The sequence below is a fragment of the Electrona antarctica genome (assembly GCF_951216825.1).
Source record: "Electrona antarctica genome assembly, chromosome: 2".
Lineage (NCBI taxonomy): Eukaryota > Metazoa > Chordata > Actinopteri > Myctophiformes > Myctophidae > Electrona > Electrona antarctica.
In genome coordinates, this window is record NC_136807.1 from 37,348,698 (window position 1) to 37,368,150 (window position 19,453).

At 43.1% G+C, this 19,453-nt stretch overlaps 1 protein-coding gene across 1 annotated transcript in view; it reads right to left on the reverse strand.

Annotated features, from left to right (window-relative positions):
* espn (espin) overlaps positions 1 to 19,453 on the reverse strand; it is a gene marked incomplete at both ends in the record, with an annotated part of 55,433 nt that overhangs the window by 26,764 nt on the left and 9,216 nt on the right. Inside the window, 5 exons of the mRNA XM_079515331.1 lie at positions 168 to 436; positions 2,081 to 2,339; positions 4,516 to 4,647; positions 7,696 to 7,878; positions 8,012 to 8,198. Of these exons, the coding sequence (XP_079371457.1) occupies positions 168 to 436; positions 2,081 to 2,339; positions 4,516 to 4,647; positions 7,696 to 7,878; positions 8,012 to 8,198 (1,030 nt within the window). The remainder of the gene's footprint in view (positions 1 to 167; positions 437 to 2,080; positions 2,340 to 4,515; positions 4,648 to 7,695; positions 7,879 to 8,011; positions 8,199 to 19,453) is intronic.

Consider the following 19,453-nt stretch of genomic DNA (forward strand, 5'->3'; position numbering starts at 1 on the left):
CGCGCATACTCAAACGCAAAAAAAAAGTCTTCATATTGTGTCTATACCGTAACATGACACAAGAACGAAATTATCCGATAATTATATTCTTTGCTTCTTCTAGATCGTATCTCCTTTTTATATGAGGAAAACCGCATTGCAATGCAGATGTGTTGCTTCTTTCTTACCTCCTTCTTGTTGCCGGTGCTGTCCACATGTCTCAAGCTGTTCTTCACCTTCAGGTACTCCTCTGGAACCTGCTCCGGAGGAGGTGGCAGTGGCGCTGGGTAGGAGGGGGGTGGAGGGAGCGGCTGCATTGATTCTGGGGGAGGCGGGGGTGGGAAGGAGGGCGGTGGCGGAGGCAGCTTGGAGGGAGACTCCTCTTTCTTGGGATTGATGTCTGGGTTGAGCATGTCCATGTAGGCCTGCATGTCTGTAATGGCCGAATCCGATGCACCTGGAAAAGCACATTTATTTTGAACTTTTATTTTAGAAGGAAATCTGCGCTGGTTGGTCACAACAGAAACAATTTACAAGGTAATTTAGTCTGCTGTACATCACTTAACTGTATATAATTCAATATAGAAAGGTGCAAAATTAATTGCGACCCAAGCTCGCAGTTAACTGGAATCGTGCATTTCCTGTGAGTGTATCACTCACTAGTATATGGATATATGTCAGAACCTGTTCTGACATTCCATATGTTGATGCTTCTTCTTCGATGTCTCCCTTTTGACTCCCTAGCTGTCCATTTAAACTCTAGACGGGCCTGCGCCCAGCAGCCCGCGAAAACTAGAGTTCTCAACAGGCCCGAAAATTAAGGCCCGGCCCTACCTGGGCCATCATCAAACCCTGTACACTCAACACTGACCCCGCTGCCACCCTTAGATCTCCATATATGGGGCTGACCTGTTCTGACATTCCATATGTTGATCTGACCTCATCAAACCCTGTACACTCAAGACACGCTCCATATATGGCCAGTGCATGGGCGGCGTCTTACTGGTACTAATAGTAGTATTAGCATTATTAGTATTAGACAAATCCATGGGGATTTCTACAGTGGTATTCAGGTTTAAATCTGTAAGTCAAATAATTGAAAAGTCAACCATTCAATACTCATTCACGTCAGTTAACACAATTAACGTAGTATTAGTGAGGTAATGTGCCGAAATAATTGCAATGAAGTTCCTATTCTGCATGAAAACAGACCATCTCCCCATGGACCACTAGGGAGCAGCACTAGAAAGGCACGCAACTGTACACAGAGTACAAAGGAATGCTGACTCCACCCACTGTATTTGATCCACTTCAATAAATAGTAGAGGTTCCCACCATTGTGGGTTAATACAGTACATCTACACACCCCACAGGGCATCAGCTAAACAACAGTATTACAGGACACGTTATGACAGAGGATGTTATTAGTATGGTAGGTAGGCAACACACAGAGACATATAAGCACATGTAGATGTGTACACATATACACACACATTTGTCTTACTATGTGGGACTGGGGACATTCAAAAAATGTTTTCCATAAAACAAAACAAAAACCTGTTTTTAACTAGAATAGTGTGCTCCTCAGCTCTCTGCCTGGCTGGGTTGGCTACCCAGGGCCCACAAACTTTGAAAGTCAATGATAGCCAATAGGAATGAAAATGAATCAGTGCTGTTTAGCATCACCATGGGTATGTGTGCAAAGTTTTAGTCCAGCGGTGCCGGCGTTAGGTGCTCATGGACGGACGGATGGAAGGACGGACATGCAGATAGACCCCAAACCTGAATCTTTTCCTAATTGTAACTCCAACTCTGAAACATTTTTTAAACCTTGAAATTTACCCCTGTTCTTATTGGGTACTTTTTCCCCACTGTTACTATCCTATCACGCACGCACGCACGCACGCACGCACGCACGCACGCACGCACGCACGCACGCACGCACGCACACACGCACACACATTATACATTTTTGCCTATAATGACATGTCAAAAATAGGGAAGCCAGGCTTAATGTGGTTAAGGCCCAGATCATGGCATATATACTGTCCCTTTACATAACAATTTTGAAACATAAGGCTTATAATAGTGAAACGCAGACCTGAGTGTGCGACTGTATTAAGTTGAGTAGGAGGGGCCTGGGAGTTTGGAGCGATGCTCTTCTTCTCGCCGGTGCTGGTCTGGCTGGAGTTGGCTGAGTCGTAGTCGGATAGGTTGCCAGATGGCGAGCAAATGGGCACGAAAGTGGATGGCTGGTTCGCTGGAGGCATGGTGGTGTTCGGGGACGAGAGCCCCGAGTCGGGCTGCTTGTACTCCAGGTCAGTGGAAGGGTCCCTGGACAGTAAGCGGTGCTCCACACTCTGCCGGAGAATTTATAATTAAAGTTTATAATTAGTTTATAATAAAAGACAGCAAGAGTACAGATCAGAACAGATGTGGAATATAAGCAATAGCCTTAATGGGTTATTTCTCAATAGTAGACGCCTAGACGGTGCTACTATGAATAATAGACCGACGGAGACAACGCACCTGAATCAATCAATCAAATCAACCAAATCGTTCTGTTGTTACATTTTGTGTCAATGTATTAGTTGCTTCTTTAAATGGCTGTGAAATAGGTGAGATAATGAATGGTGCACAGGTCATTCTTGAGAAATAAATCCTGACAGGGTGTTTAATTCCTGACACAAAGCGGGGGCATCTTTATCAACCTGAAGGGGTTTATTTCTGCTTACCATTCATTATCCCTTTCTTATTAACCACTTTAACAATGACCTGCTTACCGTTCATTATCCCTTTCTTATTAACCACTTTAACACCGGCGTCCCTATTTTGGGCATGTCATGCTGTAACTCTCCAAACATTAAGCAGATACAAGTCGATCTACTATTTTTTAATAGGGTGGTTAACAGTGTAAAAATGCTATTCAGACTAAAATTGTTGACCTAAATTATAGGTCAATTTGTATAGTAAAAGGATTTTGCAGTGCCATATTAGTACTTAAGGTTCACTTCAAGGGAGTGAGAGTGCAGATTTTATTCTCTTTCTATTCTATACTACACAATCAGTGCCGGGATTTCTTTCAAAATAGAAGCTCGGGGTGCCGGGAAGATATGGCCGCTTTTACTCTGTATTTTTTGCTTGCTTACCTCGCTAAGATTCCGATAAAAGTCGCTGATGATCGCTCGCTTCATATTTTGAACGAGAGGCATGTTGAAGTCAGAAATGAAGAGCTTAGTATATCCATCTGATCAAAACCACGGAGAGCTCCCTAGATTAGGAGATACGAGGGATTCTTTCTGCAGCGGTATAAACAGGGAAGTTAACGGGGCCGCGGATAAGCAAAGAGCAAGGAGTAAAGCAGTAAAGGAGTAAAGCAAGTAGTAAAAGAAAAACATTCCGAATATTTTTCTCTCGTTTGATTAGTTATGACGTTCCCACACGTCGTACGGTCTAAATGGGTTAACAAAGGTGTCTTAACCCATTCAGGCCTGACGTCGAAATAAAAAAAAATCGCTTTGAAAGAATATATATTCAAAGATTTGTGCCGCATTTTTACGATTTTTAAAAAATAGCAGACCTACAAGTTCATAGCGCGCCACTCGGTGGCGCGCTATGAGCTTGTAGATCTGCTATTTTTCAATAGCTAAAGTATAACATAATGCTTAGTTAAAACACCAAAAGGGGTTCCCGCCCAAAATGGGTTTAAAGCTATAATATGACACAGATGCGTCCTCAGGTCTAAATGGGATAAGAGGTATCTACTGTATGAGCATGGACATTCTGTAATGTCTCCATCGCCCATGATACGCCCAAAGAGAACACTTTGTGCCTTGTAAGGCACATACGGCCTTTTCGTTTGTCGGTTTTAATTACAATACTTTAATGACATAAGGCTCTAGGGCCCTCTTGCTTTTCCCCCAAAGCACACAACTAAACCATGCACACTTGGCCCAGTGGAGCTAAGGCAAATGGGGGAAACATGTTTCCCACACACCCAAGGGAGTGAAGTGCATAAGTGTTATTTGTCAGTGCACCATGCTCCCTGTGGTGGACTGTCGTGAGAGTCGCAGTATGGCGAGTGTCAACAGCACTCGTCATTAGCAGGCAAGAGACTGGTGTCAGCTGTGAGACGTGTGGAGGTTCACTAAGGCAAGCTATGGGAATCACACAGGTGAATGAAATCATGATTATTCATGGGCTTGCTGTTGTAATCACGCATTATGTTTTTGTTTGATGGGAAGTGACTGGAATTGGACCTCGGGGGACTTTTGACATTAGTTAATTTAGTTAGTTATATCTGAATTGTGACCATGGATATGCTCCAGGATGTGTAAAAAAACATATTTTCAAAGAATAAGTAATTCTGGAACATACATGCAGAGTACATTATATCTGTGACTGTAAACTATTTCCACTTGTATCTCTGAGAGTTGACAAATGTAACCAAATGGAATGATGGGTCCATTTGGTTACATTTGTACACTCGGAGTTAAATGAACACTTTACTGTGTTGCGTATGGCGTTACATCTCACCATATTCTCCACAGTGTGCAGGTACTTGGCACACTGGGAATGGCCGTTATACACTGCCAAGTCCGCTGCAGAGAAGCCATCCTGGTCTTTGATGGCCAGGTCCACGCCGTTTACTACGAGAATCTGACAACACTGGAGAGATGAGAGAAAGAATGTCAGGCATAGTCGGAGAGAGGAGAAGTAGAAAATGGGGGGGGGGGGGAAGATAGACAGAGACAAAGAAAATAAGGTGCAAAGAGTTGAGAAAAGAAAGAAGTTGAGAAGAAAAAGATGGGATAATGGGATGACACCTCTGTATGCTGCTGCCCAGATGGGGGAAATAAAACATGAGAATTTATTTCACCTTCTGGATTTGGAATCAGCTTCATATGTTTGAAAATAGAGTACAGTACATGGACAGAACAGGTCAGCCAGATTGATATTTCTGCTGATATGATACTGACTCAGACCTGGTCTACCAAAACATCTACTATCCTTACTTTCGTGGAAAACATCAGAATACTTTTAAGACGATAGAAAACAAAGTAACATTCCATTAGTAATCTGTTTTAATACAGTTGATAATGGAAATTGTGTGTGTACTGTCTCTTGAGAGCATGCAAATGATAGGGAAATCCTGTAAATATACTAAAAACAATTTCTCCAGTGTGGTAAAAAGAAAATAATATTTTTTTTATATATATATATATATAATTTTTATCCTACGATTTTGCAACCCATTTTTCACCCAGTGTCAATTATCTAATGTAACCCTGGGCTCTACACTCCCTCCGCCAACCTGGGGAGAGCAACGGAATGACCTCATGCTTCCTTCAATGCATGAGCGTCCAAGCCGCTTCTTTTCACCTGACAGGGGGGAGTTTCCCCGGTTTGACGTAGCGCGTGGAAGGAACACATTATTCCAACCTGTTCCTTTCCCCTCCATGAGGCGCCCCGGCTGGCCAGGGGGAGGCAGTTTAGAGACCAGGATTACTGCATGTTTTTTGTGAGGGTTCCTACCCTAGTGCCTAGGGGACACGGGGAGAACATGAAGCGAACTCCACACTGAAAGGCCCTTTGGCCAACCCCACCTAGGGTATGAACACTGATGACGCGGAGGAGAGAACACACCCCCAGTGCCCACAGCGTCCCCAGTGGGAATCGAACCCGGGACCTTCTAGCTGTGAGGCGACAGTGCTACAGACTGCGCCACCGTGCCCCCAAAGAAAATAAGACTCTTTAAAGTTGTTTTTGGAATCATCTGTGGAGTGTCGAGAAGTAGCTAGACTAAGCTTATTGTTATGGGGCCAAGAACGAAGTGCGTAGGTACCCTATTGCAGTGTTTACCAACCTTTTTTGTCCCAGGGCACACTTTTCATAGCCTAAAAATCTCAGGGCACACCTAGATATACGGTGTATAGGCCTATCTATATACATATACATAAATATGTGTATGTATGTGTGTGTAAATATATATATATATATATATATATATATATATATATATATATATATATACAGTGTTGGGAAAGTTCATTTATTTTAGACTTTATTGAATAAAAAAACCTTGGGGGATTAATAAAGTGACAACTTTTACAATATCTCCATTACCATTATCCAAATTAATTCCTTATTATATATATTTGTGAAATGCCACCTAATTCTTAATCCTTTTCCTTGTCTTTATTATGGGCCAACTTGTGAAAGCTGCATGCTTTTATTGTGAAGGGTCTCAGTTCTCACAGCCTGCATATTTCCACGTGCTGAAAATAGCTGATCGACAAGCTCACAACACGTTGCGTCCGCAACGCGTTGTGAGCTTGTAAATCAGCCATTTTCAGCATGGAACACGTGTACGACGAAGAATAAATCAGGCATCACTGCGCTTCTGTGGAGGATTTTGTTCGCAGAACGAGGCGATCATGTATGGACACTTGGACAGCTATTTTTCGTGGCACATTATGTTTAATCACAACAACGTCACGTTTACTTTACCTCCTCAGTGTTTGGGTCGGGACATGTAGGACTGTATGTGTCTGCTGTCTACGTGCACTCCAGTCTTACTGGAGGGGGCGAAATGTAGCGTCTTCTGGATGCATCTCTTTAGCATTAACATTTCAATGGCCGAGAGTCTATTGTTCCGTAGTTGTTGTTATCGCACGTCTAATGGTTAGACGTGTGACAACAACGACGACGCAACAATAGGAATCCTGCAGCTCAATAGGGGGAGGGTTAGTGTTAGGGTTAGTGTTAAATTTTCGGTCAAATCAGGCGGCACACCTGGACACATCAAACGGCACAGTAAAGTACCGCGGGACACAGGTTGGGAAACACTGCCCTATTGTATCTGGTAATTGTATTACTTCTGCAACTTTGTCTGTTATGCCAAACAGACGACAAACTAATCTTACTCCATATTAGCTAAAGGGGGGCATAAAGTTTCATGCCAAACAGACAAAAAAACGAATCTTACTCCAAATTAGCTAAAGGGGGGCACAACGTCAAGCCGACCAGTCCAACGGTACTGGATATTAGCTGCTCACAAACTAACACACGAACGGACGGGGGCGAAAACATAGTATCCAACCTTCGGCCATCCGGCCTGGCGGAGACAAAAAGTAAAAGCAGTGGGTTTAAACAGGGGCAATATACAAACCACCGGTGACTATTTATTCAAAATAGACAACGGTCATGCAAAACGGAATGACTGGATTCCCGCAATCATAAGGCTAACTTTACTGGTGGTGGAAACTAGCACTGGTGCTAACACACTGTAAGCAATGCATCTACAAATTGTACAATTGTGCAATGTGATAGTGATGTCCATATCAAATAAATAAACATAAACTGTGGTAAGCAAAAGTATATTTTGCATCACGCAGTGTCTGCTGTTAAAACAAAACAAAACAAAAAAAGATACTAAACATTTCTTACATTTTCATATCATTAATTGAATGTTAGGGTAAAGGGTTAGAAATCCTATTGCTATGCTGCTCCTTGTTTGTCTGTTCCAAAAACTCATAATTGCTGTTGCTGATGCACAAAGAAAAACAGATTTACAATATTTTGGAGTTCTATATCTTAGCCAAACATGGCAAAATAGCTTAAAATGTCCCCCCAAAATAGCGATACTAGGGTTCATGTGGTTAAATATAACAATATGACACTGAACAGCAGCAGCAGCACCAAACAGACAAATACCTCCAGTTCGCCATTCTCTGCAGAATCATGTAACGGGGTCCCACCCCAGTTGTCTGTGACTATGTCCCCACCATGCAGCAAAAGCCAGCTCAGCACCTTGGCATGGCCTCGGCTGGCTGCAAAGTGCATGGGTGTGGCCCCATCACCATCTCTGTCAGCCAGGCTGACTTCTGTGTAACTCATCTGTAAAAAGGCAGGACAACGAAATTAGTTAATAAGATAAGTTTAAACACATGACTAGCAATGGACTGGGTAGAATACTTTAAGTAGTTTATTAAACGTTTTCAGTTGTTGAAATGAGAAATGACATACATACCAGCCAGACTATTACAGAGTTGTGGCCCATCTGGGCAGCAGCATGCAGAGGTGTCATCCCATCATTGGCTCTGATGCATGACTCTGCCCCACAGTCTTTGACCAGGTACTGGACAACCTCCAGATGACCCTCCTGGGAGGCCAGGTAGAGGGGTGTGGCACCATTCTTTGTTTGAGAATTGACAACACTGCAGGAAAGGCAGAAAGATTGTTTCTAATAAGATTTCAAGCAATATTAAAACCATTTTGTTTTATTATTATTATTATTATTATTATTATTATTATTACCCTTATTATTATTAATGCAAGATTAATGGCTTCTATTTCAGCATGCTAAGTTTCCAGGAAGATAAATGCTGTAGTTTCTATTGATGATGTCACTGGTAGGCATGTATCTGACCTATCCACAGCCCTCCTCTGAGACACAGAGTGAGTAGACAGAAATGGTGCCAATTTATAATGACGGACATAAATTCTATGAAGATGGGTGGAAAGACTGGAGTCAGTGGTCCTTTAAGACAACAAAATGTCAATAAAACAACTATGAGCTTTTTCGAGAGGCAGCAGACAACAAGCCTAAACCAATTACAAGCTCACATCGCATCACAGATGCGACTGTTGTGAGCGTAGAGGTCTCGTGCGCGACACTATCGCGGGACGAAGCATAAATTATACTTGATGGACTGCAGATGCGCGTGCAGCCGTGCACAAATAGGCTCTGCTGCCGTGTTCATGAGCGCACCTCCCGTTCTTATGACAGCGACTGGAGGTGTGGTTTTGAGGACAACTGTTTTGAATTGCTATTATTGTTCAAACAACAGAAACCAAGGATTATATATTTCAAGAGCAACAATAAAAATCCTAATCATTCTTCCTCCACACTGGGAGAAAAACAGCATCTGAAAGTTTGATGAGGCATTTTTTGAGTGCAGTTAGAACTTTTCCATTGCATCTTATGAGAGGTGGTGTTCTTCTGCTGCCTTTATGCGAGCATGCTGTTTCTTATCAGTGTGACGTCGTCTGATAAGGCGTCTATAGGCCCCTTAGCCCCGCCTCGCTTGGTCTCCTTATCCAATGACCATTCACCCCTTGTCCCAGATCCTCCCAGTCACAGTGGGAGGTCAGGGAGAAAACAAGTATTTCCCTCTCTAAGTCCCATAAGGCTCTGCTTTATTTGGACACTGACAAGTGAGCAGTGAAAAGAAGATTAGCATCCCAGTGTGGCTCTTCTACGAAGTGTCACTGGAGAGTGGTGACCCAGACACACTGAGTAGGTGCATGCGTGCGTGTGTCTGTGTGAGTGCGTGAGTGCGTACGTGTGTGAAAACATGAACCTCCCATCCTTTGCGTGTGTAGACACAAACATGAACCTCCCATCCTTTGCGTGTGTAGACACAAACATGAACCTCCCATCCTTTCTCCTGTAAAGGTTACGTATGGCTCAGCGCAGGAAACGGCACAGACTAAAGGCATCATATTAACACTAAATGTGGATAGGGTTACTTATGTTCTGGTCCAAATACAGCCCTTTAAGCTGACTTGGGTTATTTAAGGTAATGGGGCGTTTGTCTTTGAAAATTACTGGTTGCAATGAGCTGGACAATACTTAGATGGGAGTACAGTAACTTTGGCAATTCTTTGGCATACAAACTAAGCTGAATAAAATGTTCAGTTGGGGCATGGACAAGACAGTACAGCCCTATTGGATATGGGGATGCACTGGTAAAATATGCAATTATGCAGTCATGTATGTCTGTCTGATTGAGGGAAGGGTTCCTGGTAGAAACAACCACATCTTAAATATTTCAAAATAAGAAGGAGAAGTAATGTACGGTTCTGTCATCAGGTTGTGGGCAGACGAGATGAAGTATTCATGAGTGTAACCAAAGTGGGCCAGAGTTCACCTGTACACTAAGGTTTGATTATTTGTGATGCAAGTGAGGAACAGTTAAATAAATAGTCGTTGTGTTTTGCATCTTATAGTATACCAAACCAAAGTGCTTAATATAGTGAAATAACTCCCCACTGCCCAGATGAAATGCCACTCTAAGTTCACCATAGAAGTGCTTTTGGAGTGCAGGTGTAGGTTTCAAAGGTTTGACAAAGCTGTTAGCCATGTGTGTTGGCACGACTACAAAGTGCAACAGTCCCTGATACCATGTCAATCACTTTGTTAGTCCAAGAAGAAAATAAAATGGATGCACTCCCAGTCTCCTAGTCCTAAGTAGTAGATACCAGATACATTTCCACTTCCACGCTGAAATGAGTAATTTGGCTCTGTAATTTGCCTTGGTAATGGCATGTAATTTCTTTTAACAAAGGATAATGTTATTATTACTAGCAAGGTAATTGATGTCACACTAATGAGCTCCTTGCATAATCAAGTCTAATTGACAAGGCTGTTCTGGTCTAAATAATTAAGAATGCAGCAGAATAAATTATATGCTTTATGCTTTATGCTCTCACTCTGTAAAAGTTTGATCATAATATGTTATTTGTGTGGGGGACTTTCACAGATCCCAATCATACTTTTTCCCGTACTTTTACTGGGTCACATTTTACAACTGAACTATTATACTGTATCTTAGTTGATTGGGCTTGCAAACTAACAATAAACATATCTATGTTTCTGCTGAAGTAAATGATAGTGTATAGCGTGTCATCATGTGGTCCTATATTGCTAGGCAGGTAATTAAAGCATTTAAGCAACATTACTATCGATAAGACTCTTTTACTGGGTACTAGGTTAATGGATAAAGTATAATACTAAACAATGCTGGCATTAGGGGTTTGTTTTCAAATGAGGTCTCCTCTTCAAAGATGCTTTGGATAAAAAAACATCCTGCAAGTACAAACAGCATTTGCTTAGTTTTGGTGACTTTAGAATTCTGGCTGGGAAGGAGCACAGGATTTGTTCAACTTGTACTACAAAGCTATTAAGAAGATTATAAATGAGAAAAAGGAAAATATTGCTCTGCTGTTGGCATGATCATACACCACTTAACTTATACTTCATACTGCATTGGATGGCAGAGTCAACATTTGTAAACTTGAACAATATTAGATAAACAAGACTTGATGTTTTTGTGATGGTGACATAACATCATGATTCATTCAAGGTGCATATTTGTACAGTAGCTCAGCTGGCTGGGTTAGCCATGTTATTATCCTTGCTTTGAATCTGGCTGGGGGACCTGTCCTTGGTTTACTGTCTCTTCATCATTTCTACAGTAAAATAAAGCAAAGACACCTAAACCAAAAATTAAAGCTAATCTTTAATCAGAACTTCCCAATTTCATGCTCTTCTCCGAAGACATGCTTTTGTAAAGGTGTACTTTTTGAAGGGCTGTGGTTAGCCTTGGGTGAAAAGGTGTACAACAGTGGCTGATATCTCTTGTCAATCATTTATTCAGTTTCTTCTCGTGGAGTCCGTTCTCCTCTATGGCTGTGACATGCTGGACACTAACACAAGCCCTACAGAAATCCCTGGACGGGTGCTACACCAGAATGTTACGTGTGGTACTGAACATCAACCAGGACGAGCACATCACCAACAAGCGCATTACCAAGTGTATCAGAGAAGATAGCAGTAAGGAGGATGAGACTAGTTGGCCACTATGCCTCTGACAATATATCTGTGTAATTTACTCAAGGATCAAGGATCAAGAAGAGGGTTTATTTGTCACTACTCAAACAGTGAAATGCAAGGTGACACTCTCAATGATTTGATATCAGTGTCTTTGAGTGGTAAAATGGTAAATGGTGCATTTATATAGCGCCTTTATCCAAGGCGCTTTACATAGATTGTGCATTACATTCACCCATTCACACACATTCATACACCGATTGCGGCGGAAGCCATGCAAGGTACCAACCAGCACATCGGGAGCAATTTGGGGTTCAGTGTCTTGCCCAAGGACACTTCGACATGTAGCCAGGAGGAGCCGGGATTCGAACCGCCGACCCATGGATCATTGGACGACCTGCTCTACCTCTTGAGCCACAGTCGCCTCCTGTCTATAATATAAGGTGACCATAGCCATCATTTGCTGCTCTACATACTGTACACAATCTCAGCAGCTGTTTGTGAACACATTAAAGGGAACAGGGTAAAGTTAAAGCTAATCCAAACCCTAAACCGATCCAGTTTCTCAGTGAGAAACAACTCTGTGTCCAATGTGTCAACTGTGTCCAACAACACAGTTAAGATTTTGTTGCACTTTCTAGAATACTCGAGTCCCCGCCATCACCACCAGCCTACCCACATAACCACTCAAACTATTGGTATTAAGACCAAGCCAAAGATCTTAATCTACACTAATTAATTACATAACCTGTCTGTTTCTCGGTCCGTCCGTCCCCCTCCCCTTCCCCCTCTCCCTCATTCATTCATTCTGTCCTTTGTGTGTACCAACCAAGGCTATCGATGGAAACAGCAGACATAAGCCTGTGGTCATTCTGGGTCACTGGGATGAAAGGAGAGAACAAACCTCCCAATTCTGAAGTGGTCCATAAATCTGACAGACACTATCTAGAAGTGAGTTCTCCATCTGCGCCGTGTGCCAGTTGGCCCACAAAACACAAGGGATAGCCAAATGAGGAGCACACTGCAGACAAATTAATGCTTACTCTGGCATGTTTATAGTGCCATTGCTCCTCAGTTCCCATGGCTTAAGATTTTCAAACAAGGGTAACCTAGAGGTGTGCATATGTAACAGAGTTTGGTGGGTTCCACTTGCTCCTTAAGTAAGGGCATTTCTTATTGGTTAGTGGGTGGCACCTCATTGAGTAACACAGGTGTCCATGTTAGTGGGTGGCACCTCATTGAGTAACACAGGTGTCCATGTTAGAGCAGTGCCAGTCTAAATGAGTAACACAGGTGTCCATGTTAGAGCAGTGCCAGTCTAAATGAGTAACACAGGTGTCCATGTTAGAGCAGTGCCAGTCTAAATGAGATGTGCCCAAGGAAAGATGTGTTCCTTCAGCACACAATATTTTCTTTTTTTTTTTTTAAATAATATTTATTTTATTTGGAAAAAGCAGTACAATAACAGAATTTCTATGCATAGATGTAAGCATTTTTTACCCCCCTTCCCTCCCTCCCCCCTCCAAGTGACTCCATCTCCAGTGTCTCTGTAACATCCTTGCTTTCTTCAGGACTACATATGGCATCAAGTCAACTCTTAACAGGGGCAAAGGGCAATATCGCTTCAGAGTGTACATTTCAGAAGGAGAAAAAGAAGAAAGAGTGGGCAGACAAAAGAAAAAGACAAAGACAACAACCAAAAAACGAAAGTATAAACAATATTGCTGAGGGGAACAAAAACAAAACAGCTTTGGACTACGACCATGAGAAAAGGAAGGGTGTCTTAAACATTTTCTACAAAGATCATAAAGCAGGCTATTAGGACCAGTGAGATCACACAAAGTCAGCACTCAGAGGGGCAATGTGTACTATCCAGTTGTTCCAAATTTGGTAGAAATTGTCTAGTCTAGTTCTTAGGATGTATGTTAATTTTTCCATTTTGAAAATATCCAGGACTATTCCGTGCCAATTGTCCATTGTGGGTGTGATTGGGGTTAGCCATCTTCTTGTTATTGACTTTTTGCTGGCTGCCAAGAGCACCTGCAGTAGCTTTGTATATCTCGTCTGGTTAAGACATTCAATGTGGCACACAATATTTTCAACAAGAGTCTGTATGTTTACTGTGATAACGTGATGAGTACTGGTTTTTTTAATGATAAATGTACCTGCATGAAATAAATGCACCACGTCTCTGTGTGTACATACAGGTACGCGTGTACGTACGTCTTGCCCCACCGACTTCAAATTTGACACACGTGTGACACGTTCCACACCACCAAAGTCAAGTCCGTCAGTTTGCCGGTTGTCCAGAACCAGCACAAAAGCCTCTCCCCGGGATCTGGACAGGGCCCCTGTACGGGCTCTTGACATCTCCATATGTCATATATCCATATACCGGTATCCATATGATATCCATATATCAGCTGGCCTGATTTTTTATTTGTATTATTATTTTTGGCTTTCGCTTTTATTTTATATTTTTATGGAGGGATAGACAGTAGTAGAATGACAGGAAATGGGGAGAGAGAAGGGGGGATGACATGCAGTAAAGGCCGTCGTGATCGAGAGTCGAACCCTCTGCACACTGCCAGACTGGTTTACCAGCCTGGTGCCTGGACCGCTGAGCCATGGCCCAGGCCGTAGCTGGCCTGTTCTGACATCACAATGATGTTCTGACATCTGCATATAGGATTAGATGATGATGCAGTGTATTAGCTATTGCAGACAGAGTGACATACCGATAGTATACACACATTCTCATAAGATTTGAAAGGTATTCAAGAATTGTATGATGTCACAAAAACCTATGGCCAATACTTATTGATCATTTTGGCTACTATGTGCAACAAAACTAACAAGTGGGAGGGAGCTGTCAATCAAACCTAGTCCACATAATCCCGGTGTAATCAGCCGGAGTAGTTGAAAACACCTGTACGAGTGTTCTGGGCCTGTAAAACATGATCTCCTGGTGGGGATAATAGCCGCCAGCACTAATCAACGTCATGATAAATATACATGGGTCATGTCATCCTTGTCATTTCTAAAGCACAATAATTATCAAACCATCCAATTATCTTTGAAAACGATTTGATAACCGCTTCATTTGTGCCATGTAAGAAACCCTGACACAAGAACGCTATCTCTCCACTGCATAGCTCCATTCTAAACAATCGCCCAAGCCTCACTAGTACTAGAAAAGCAGCCCCCTCTATTCAAACGTATTTGTTTCCTCCATTATCTTATCGGGGTTGGCGCTACTGCGTGTTGCCGTGGAGACAATGGTAAACAGCAGGGATGGGGGGGCATCAAAGAAGGGTGAATGGAGCCCAGCTATCAGGGAACTGGTGTGTCTGTAGAGCTCATTAAATATTCAGCTGCCATGCACCTGTCTGTGGTGCATCTGGACCATAATGGAGTTCCAGGACTCGAGGTTAGAATTCCGCTCAGCATCTTGTCCATCCATAGCCTCATTTGCAGTGGTGGACTTTTGTACTTTAGTAAAAGTACAAACATTTTGAAAACAATGTTATGTAAATGTGTACATCAAAATGTACTTACAGTACTAAAGTAAAATAACTCATTATGCAAAATGCCCCATTTCAGAATGTCTCAAAGTTTGTCAAAAGATTTCGAGAATAGATCACAAAATATACAAATTCAAGTGAAGTAAAATTTGAAATGGATTTCGTTACTTTTCAACACTGCTGATTGGAATTTGGAACCAGCAAATCCTAAAGCACCATGCGTACATAAAAATAACGATTTGTTTTATTAGCTTGCCTGTTATTGCTGGTGTCATAGCCCTGACGATCAGTGTGTTCAGGGTTCGGTACCCAGCATTGGCTGGGTTATTGCATGGGTGAAATAGGCCCTCTCGCTATCTCCCTATCCCTTTCTTTCTCCCTCCCCTCTCCCTCTCTCCATCCCTCTCCCCCTCTGCCTATCCCTCTCTCTGTCCCTTTCTGGCTTTTGATAATAGAAAGCAATCTATACCAAGCAGTCGTGATAATGCCAAGAGCAGCACGAACAGCATTATTATGACAAAACCAAGCAGCCAAGCAACATGCTTGGCTGGAGATAAAGGAGGAGTATGGTGCTTTGGATCCCAATGTTGACACAATGCAGATCTGGACCTGAACTATGGAGGCAGCGGAATACATAAACACTGTATTCTCCTCAGGATGCCTGTATATGCCTGTATCCAATGACAGACTGATGAACATCCAGCAGGCCGTTCTGAAAGTTTTCTGTTTTTTTTTTAATCTCTAATTTCTGGATTGTTTATTATAGCAGCTTGGTTTGGTGTTGCTATTGTGGCAGATTTGTACTTTTAGAGTACAGTCATGATTCATGAATCTGCATCAGAAGTGTTGTAGTGTTGTGCGAACCAGACAGTGGCCTTGTGGTTAGAGTGTCCGTCCTGAAACTAGGAGCTCGGGCAGGCGCGCAGTTGGGGGGGGGGGGGGGGGGTAAATCACCCTCAGTTTTATGAGGTGGGGGGATCGTCCCCTCCACCTTTTGAGCGGCAGAAAACCCCCTTTTTCTTTTTTTCACGCGTTCATCCTGCAACGCTACTTGCATAAGTTGCGTGGCTCCACTACACCATGGTGCTCTGCTCTGACACAGCTCAGCTGTAGTTGCCCCTCCCTTTCTCTCCCGTCTCCACCGTCTGGTAGTAGCAGAGTCACGTATACTGTCAACCTTATTTTGTTTTGAAACAAAAGCGCATCCCCACCGGTTACAAGAGAAGGAAATAAAATGAAGGAAACAGACGTTTAGAGAGGCTCCAGCATGATGCATCACTTGCAAATGTGCAGGTATGTTCAGACAGACAGTGACAGACAGTGTCGTCGTTAAAGGTGTAGTGAAATAAAAAATACGTTTTTCACACTTTTAGACCATATCCGTGGTCATCATATGGTCATACCTAACAATGGATGCCAAAACAATGGGAAAATTCTCATTTTTGTGTGTTTTTATATCAAACGTCCATAAAAAAATATTTTTTATTACTTCCTGAAAACGAAAACGTGCTGCGTGATGACGTGTCGAGGCCCACAGCGATAAAAGCCAATAAAAATGAAGCTCACCCGTTTAATTCCCCATATCTCCGCATCCGTCCAGCACAGGCTGCACAGCTGCTACTGATTACAGATATCTTCCGTTTTTATTCCCATTCAAGATAACATCCAGAGAGTGTATTACTCGGTTTTAACTTAATCATCACGCTAAAAAATGTATCTGAAAACATTATAGGGTAGAAATAAGCCACATAAGAGTAAACTGGTAAAGCTGGACGACTATCTGATTTGTAAACAAACATCCACACGCTGTCCTGCGTAGCATAGCTACCGTCCCTAGCTACCGTCCCATCCCCTGAAGGGATGCGATGCTCTGATTGGTTCAGAAACTTCATAGCGGTGTTTCAACTTGAGACCGTCTGAAACTTCAAAATAAAATGTCCACCATTTCCGTTTCACTACGCCTTTAAGCAGCTCAACCCACAGGTGACAGGAGTGACGCTGTGCTGCTGTGCTGTGAGTAAACTGACAACGCTTGGCTTTCTGACATCCCTTTCTCACAATCTACAACAATACATTTGTTACTAACATTAGGACAAGTGGCGAAGTAGAAACGTGGAGAGCAGAAGATAGTGTGTTTTGGACAAACAGGCTAGCATTGGTGTTGATTTGTCTCAAATGGAGTCTGTATGGCTGAAGATAAATGAACACATGACGAGGAGTTATTGTGTGTTTTGGACAAACAGTGGTGTTGATTTGTTTTTGTTTTTTATAATATTTATTTTATTTGGAAAAAGCAGTACAGTATAGACAGCATTTATATTTATACATAGGACACAAGTGCAATTCCCAGGATTTTTTTTTCTCACCCCTCCTCCCTCCCTCCCCCCTCATGCCCCCTCCAAGTGACTCCATCTCCAATGTCTCTGTATAATCCTCACTTTCTTCAGATGGACTACATATGGCATCAAGTCAACACTTAACAGGGGCAACAGGGCAATATCACTTCAGAGTATGTACATTTCAGGAGAAAAGGAAGAAAGAGTGGGCAGAAAATACACACACAATAATAATACCGTAAATGGACAAAAACATGTAAACCTGAGTTCCAGCAGTGGAACCCTTCCACTGCCCAACCTCCTAACTAAGGGATAACCTCTATTCCCTGCTTGTGCTAGAGGGCCCTCAACCCAAACCTGACTAGTCAGGTTACCTCAACCCTGATGACAGCTATGAAAGAAAGGTCTTGCATAGTAGTACGTCTCGATCGTATCAAAACAAATGCAGCATTGTTGTATCTAGTAGAAAATAACCCCCCCACCCCACCCCTAGCTTATCAGTTAACTTTCCGTGATATAACATTGCACATATTTAATCCCACATTATTTCAAGTCATAGTGTGTTGAAACCCATTCATTCCCCCAGATTATCAATTCAATTTCAGTGATATAGTGACACACACACTTATCGTTTCAATCGCATCAATATACCCCCCCCCCCCCTTTGTATCCCTTCAAAAGAAGAATAAAGGAGATTAGTCTGTATCTTCACGTCTGAAAACTTGCAGCCTCTCTATGTATCCTGGAGCCCCGCTGGCCCGCGGTGGGCGAGCTCCCCCCGCCGTCTGCCACGCACACCTCCTGATCCTCTCCCAGAGCGTCGTTGGTCTCTTGATCACTTCAACCGCCAGTCCACGCCTCGCCAGGTCTGCCGTCGCCTCTTCCACTGTAGCATATGTCTTCATCCCATCGGCATGGTGGACTCTTAGTCGCGCAGGAAACAGCGTCTGGAACCTTGTGTCGTTTGTTTTTAGGACCCTCCGTGCCTCAGCATATTCTTTTCTTTTGGCCAATATTTCTGGTGCATAATCATGATCGAGGCTGATTTTACAGTTTTGCCATGTAAAGCCCTTCTTCTCCCAGGTCTGCTTAAGCACTTCTTCTTTCATGGTGAAGCTCAGGAACTTTACCACGATCGATCTGGGTTGAGCTCCATTTGGGGGCAGCGGAGCCAGGGCGCGATGCGCTCTTTGTATCTGTAATGGCGTCGCTGCGGGAATATTCAGATTTTCTCTTAGCATCTTTGCCACAAAGGGGATAAGGGACCTAGCTGTCCCCTCTGTCCCCTCAGCTATGCCGTATATTCTCACGTTGTCCCTCCTGGATCGCCCCTGTAAATCAGTTATCTTCGTTTGGAGAGCCTCCTGGATCGTTATCATCTCTGCTAGTATCTCTTCCACGTTCTGTAGCCTTTCCTCGCTCCCTACGATCCTAGCTTCGGCCTGGTCCACCCTCGCGTTTGTTTTAGCTATTTCTCCTGTCAGGTCTTGCATCTGTTTCTTGTTGTCTTGCCTGAAACCGCGCAGTTCCCTCAGGATTATAGCCAGGTTTACCTCCTCCTCTTGGTCGGTTATGTCCCCGCCGTCGGAGCTGGGCGAGGGGGGGGCTGCGCTGCTAGCCACCGCGGCCGGGGACCCCACGCTGGCATGCAGTTGCTGCGTCTCTGAAGTGCTAGCGTTAGCATCATTGTTAGCTTCAGGTTGTTGTGCACCGTTTTCACCGCCGGCAAGCTTGCTCTCCTTTACTTTCTTTCTTTTCCCGGTAGCCACCATCCTCGCCCCTTCTTAAGAGTAAATAAAACTTAACTTCTTGAACTTTTAATTGACTTTGGGGCCGATATTATATAATTTGACCGAGCGAGCTTTCCTCAAGCTGTCATCCCCTCAAACCGGAAACCGGAACTCCCGTGGTGTTGATTTGTGTCAGCTGAAGCTTCATGTGTTTGTGTTGTGAGCGCCTCAGTGTGGCCGTAGAGGTCATGTGCAACCTCTTCCAGA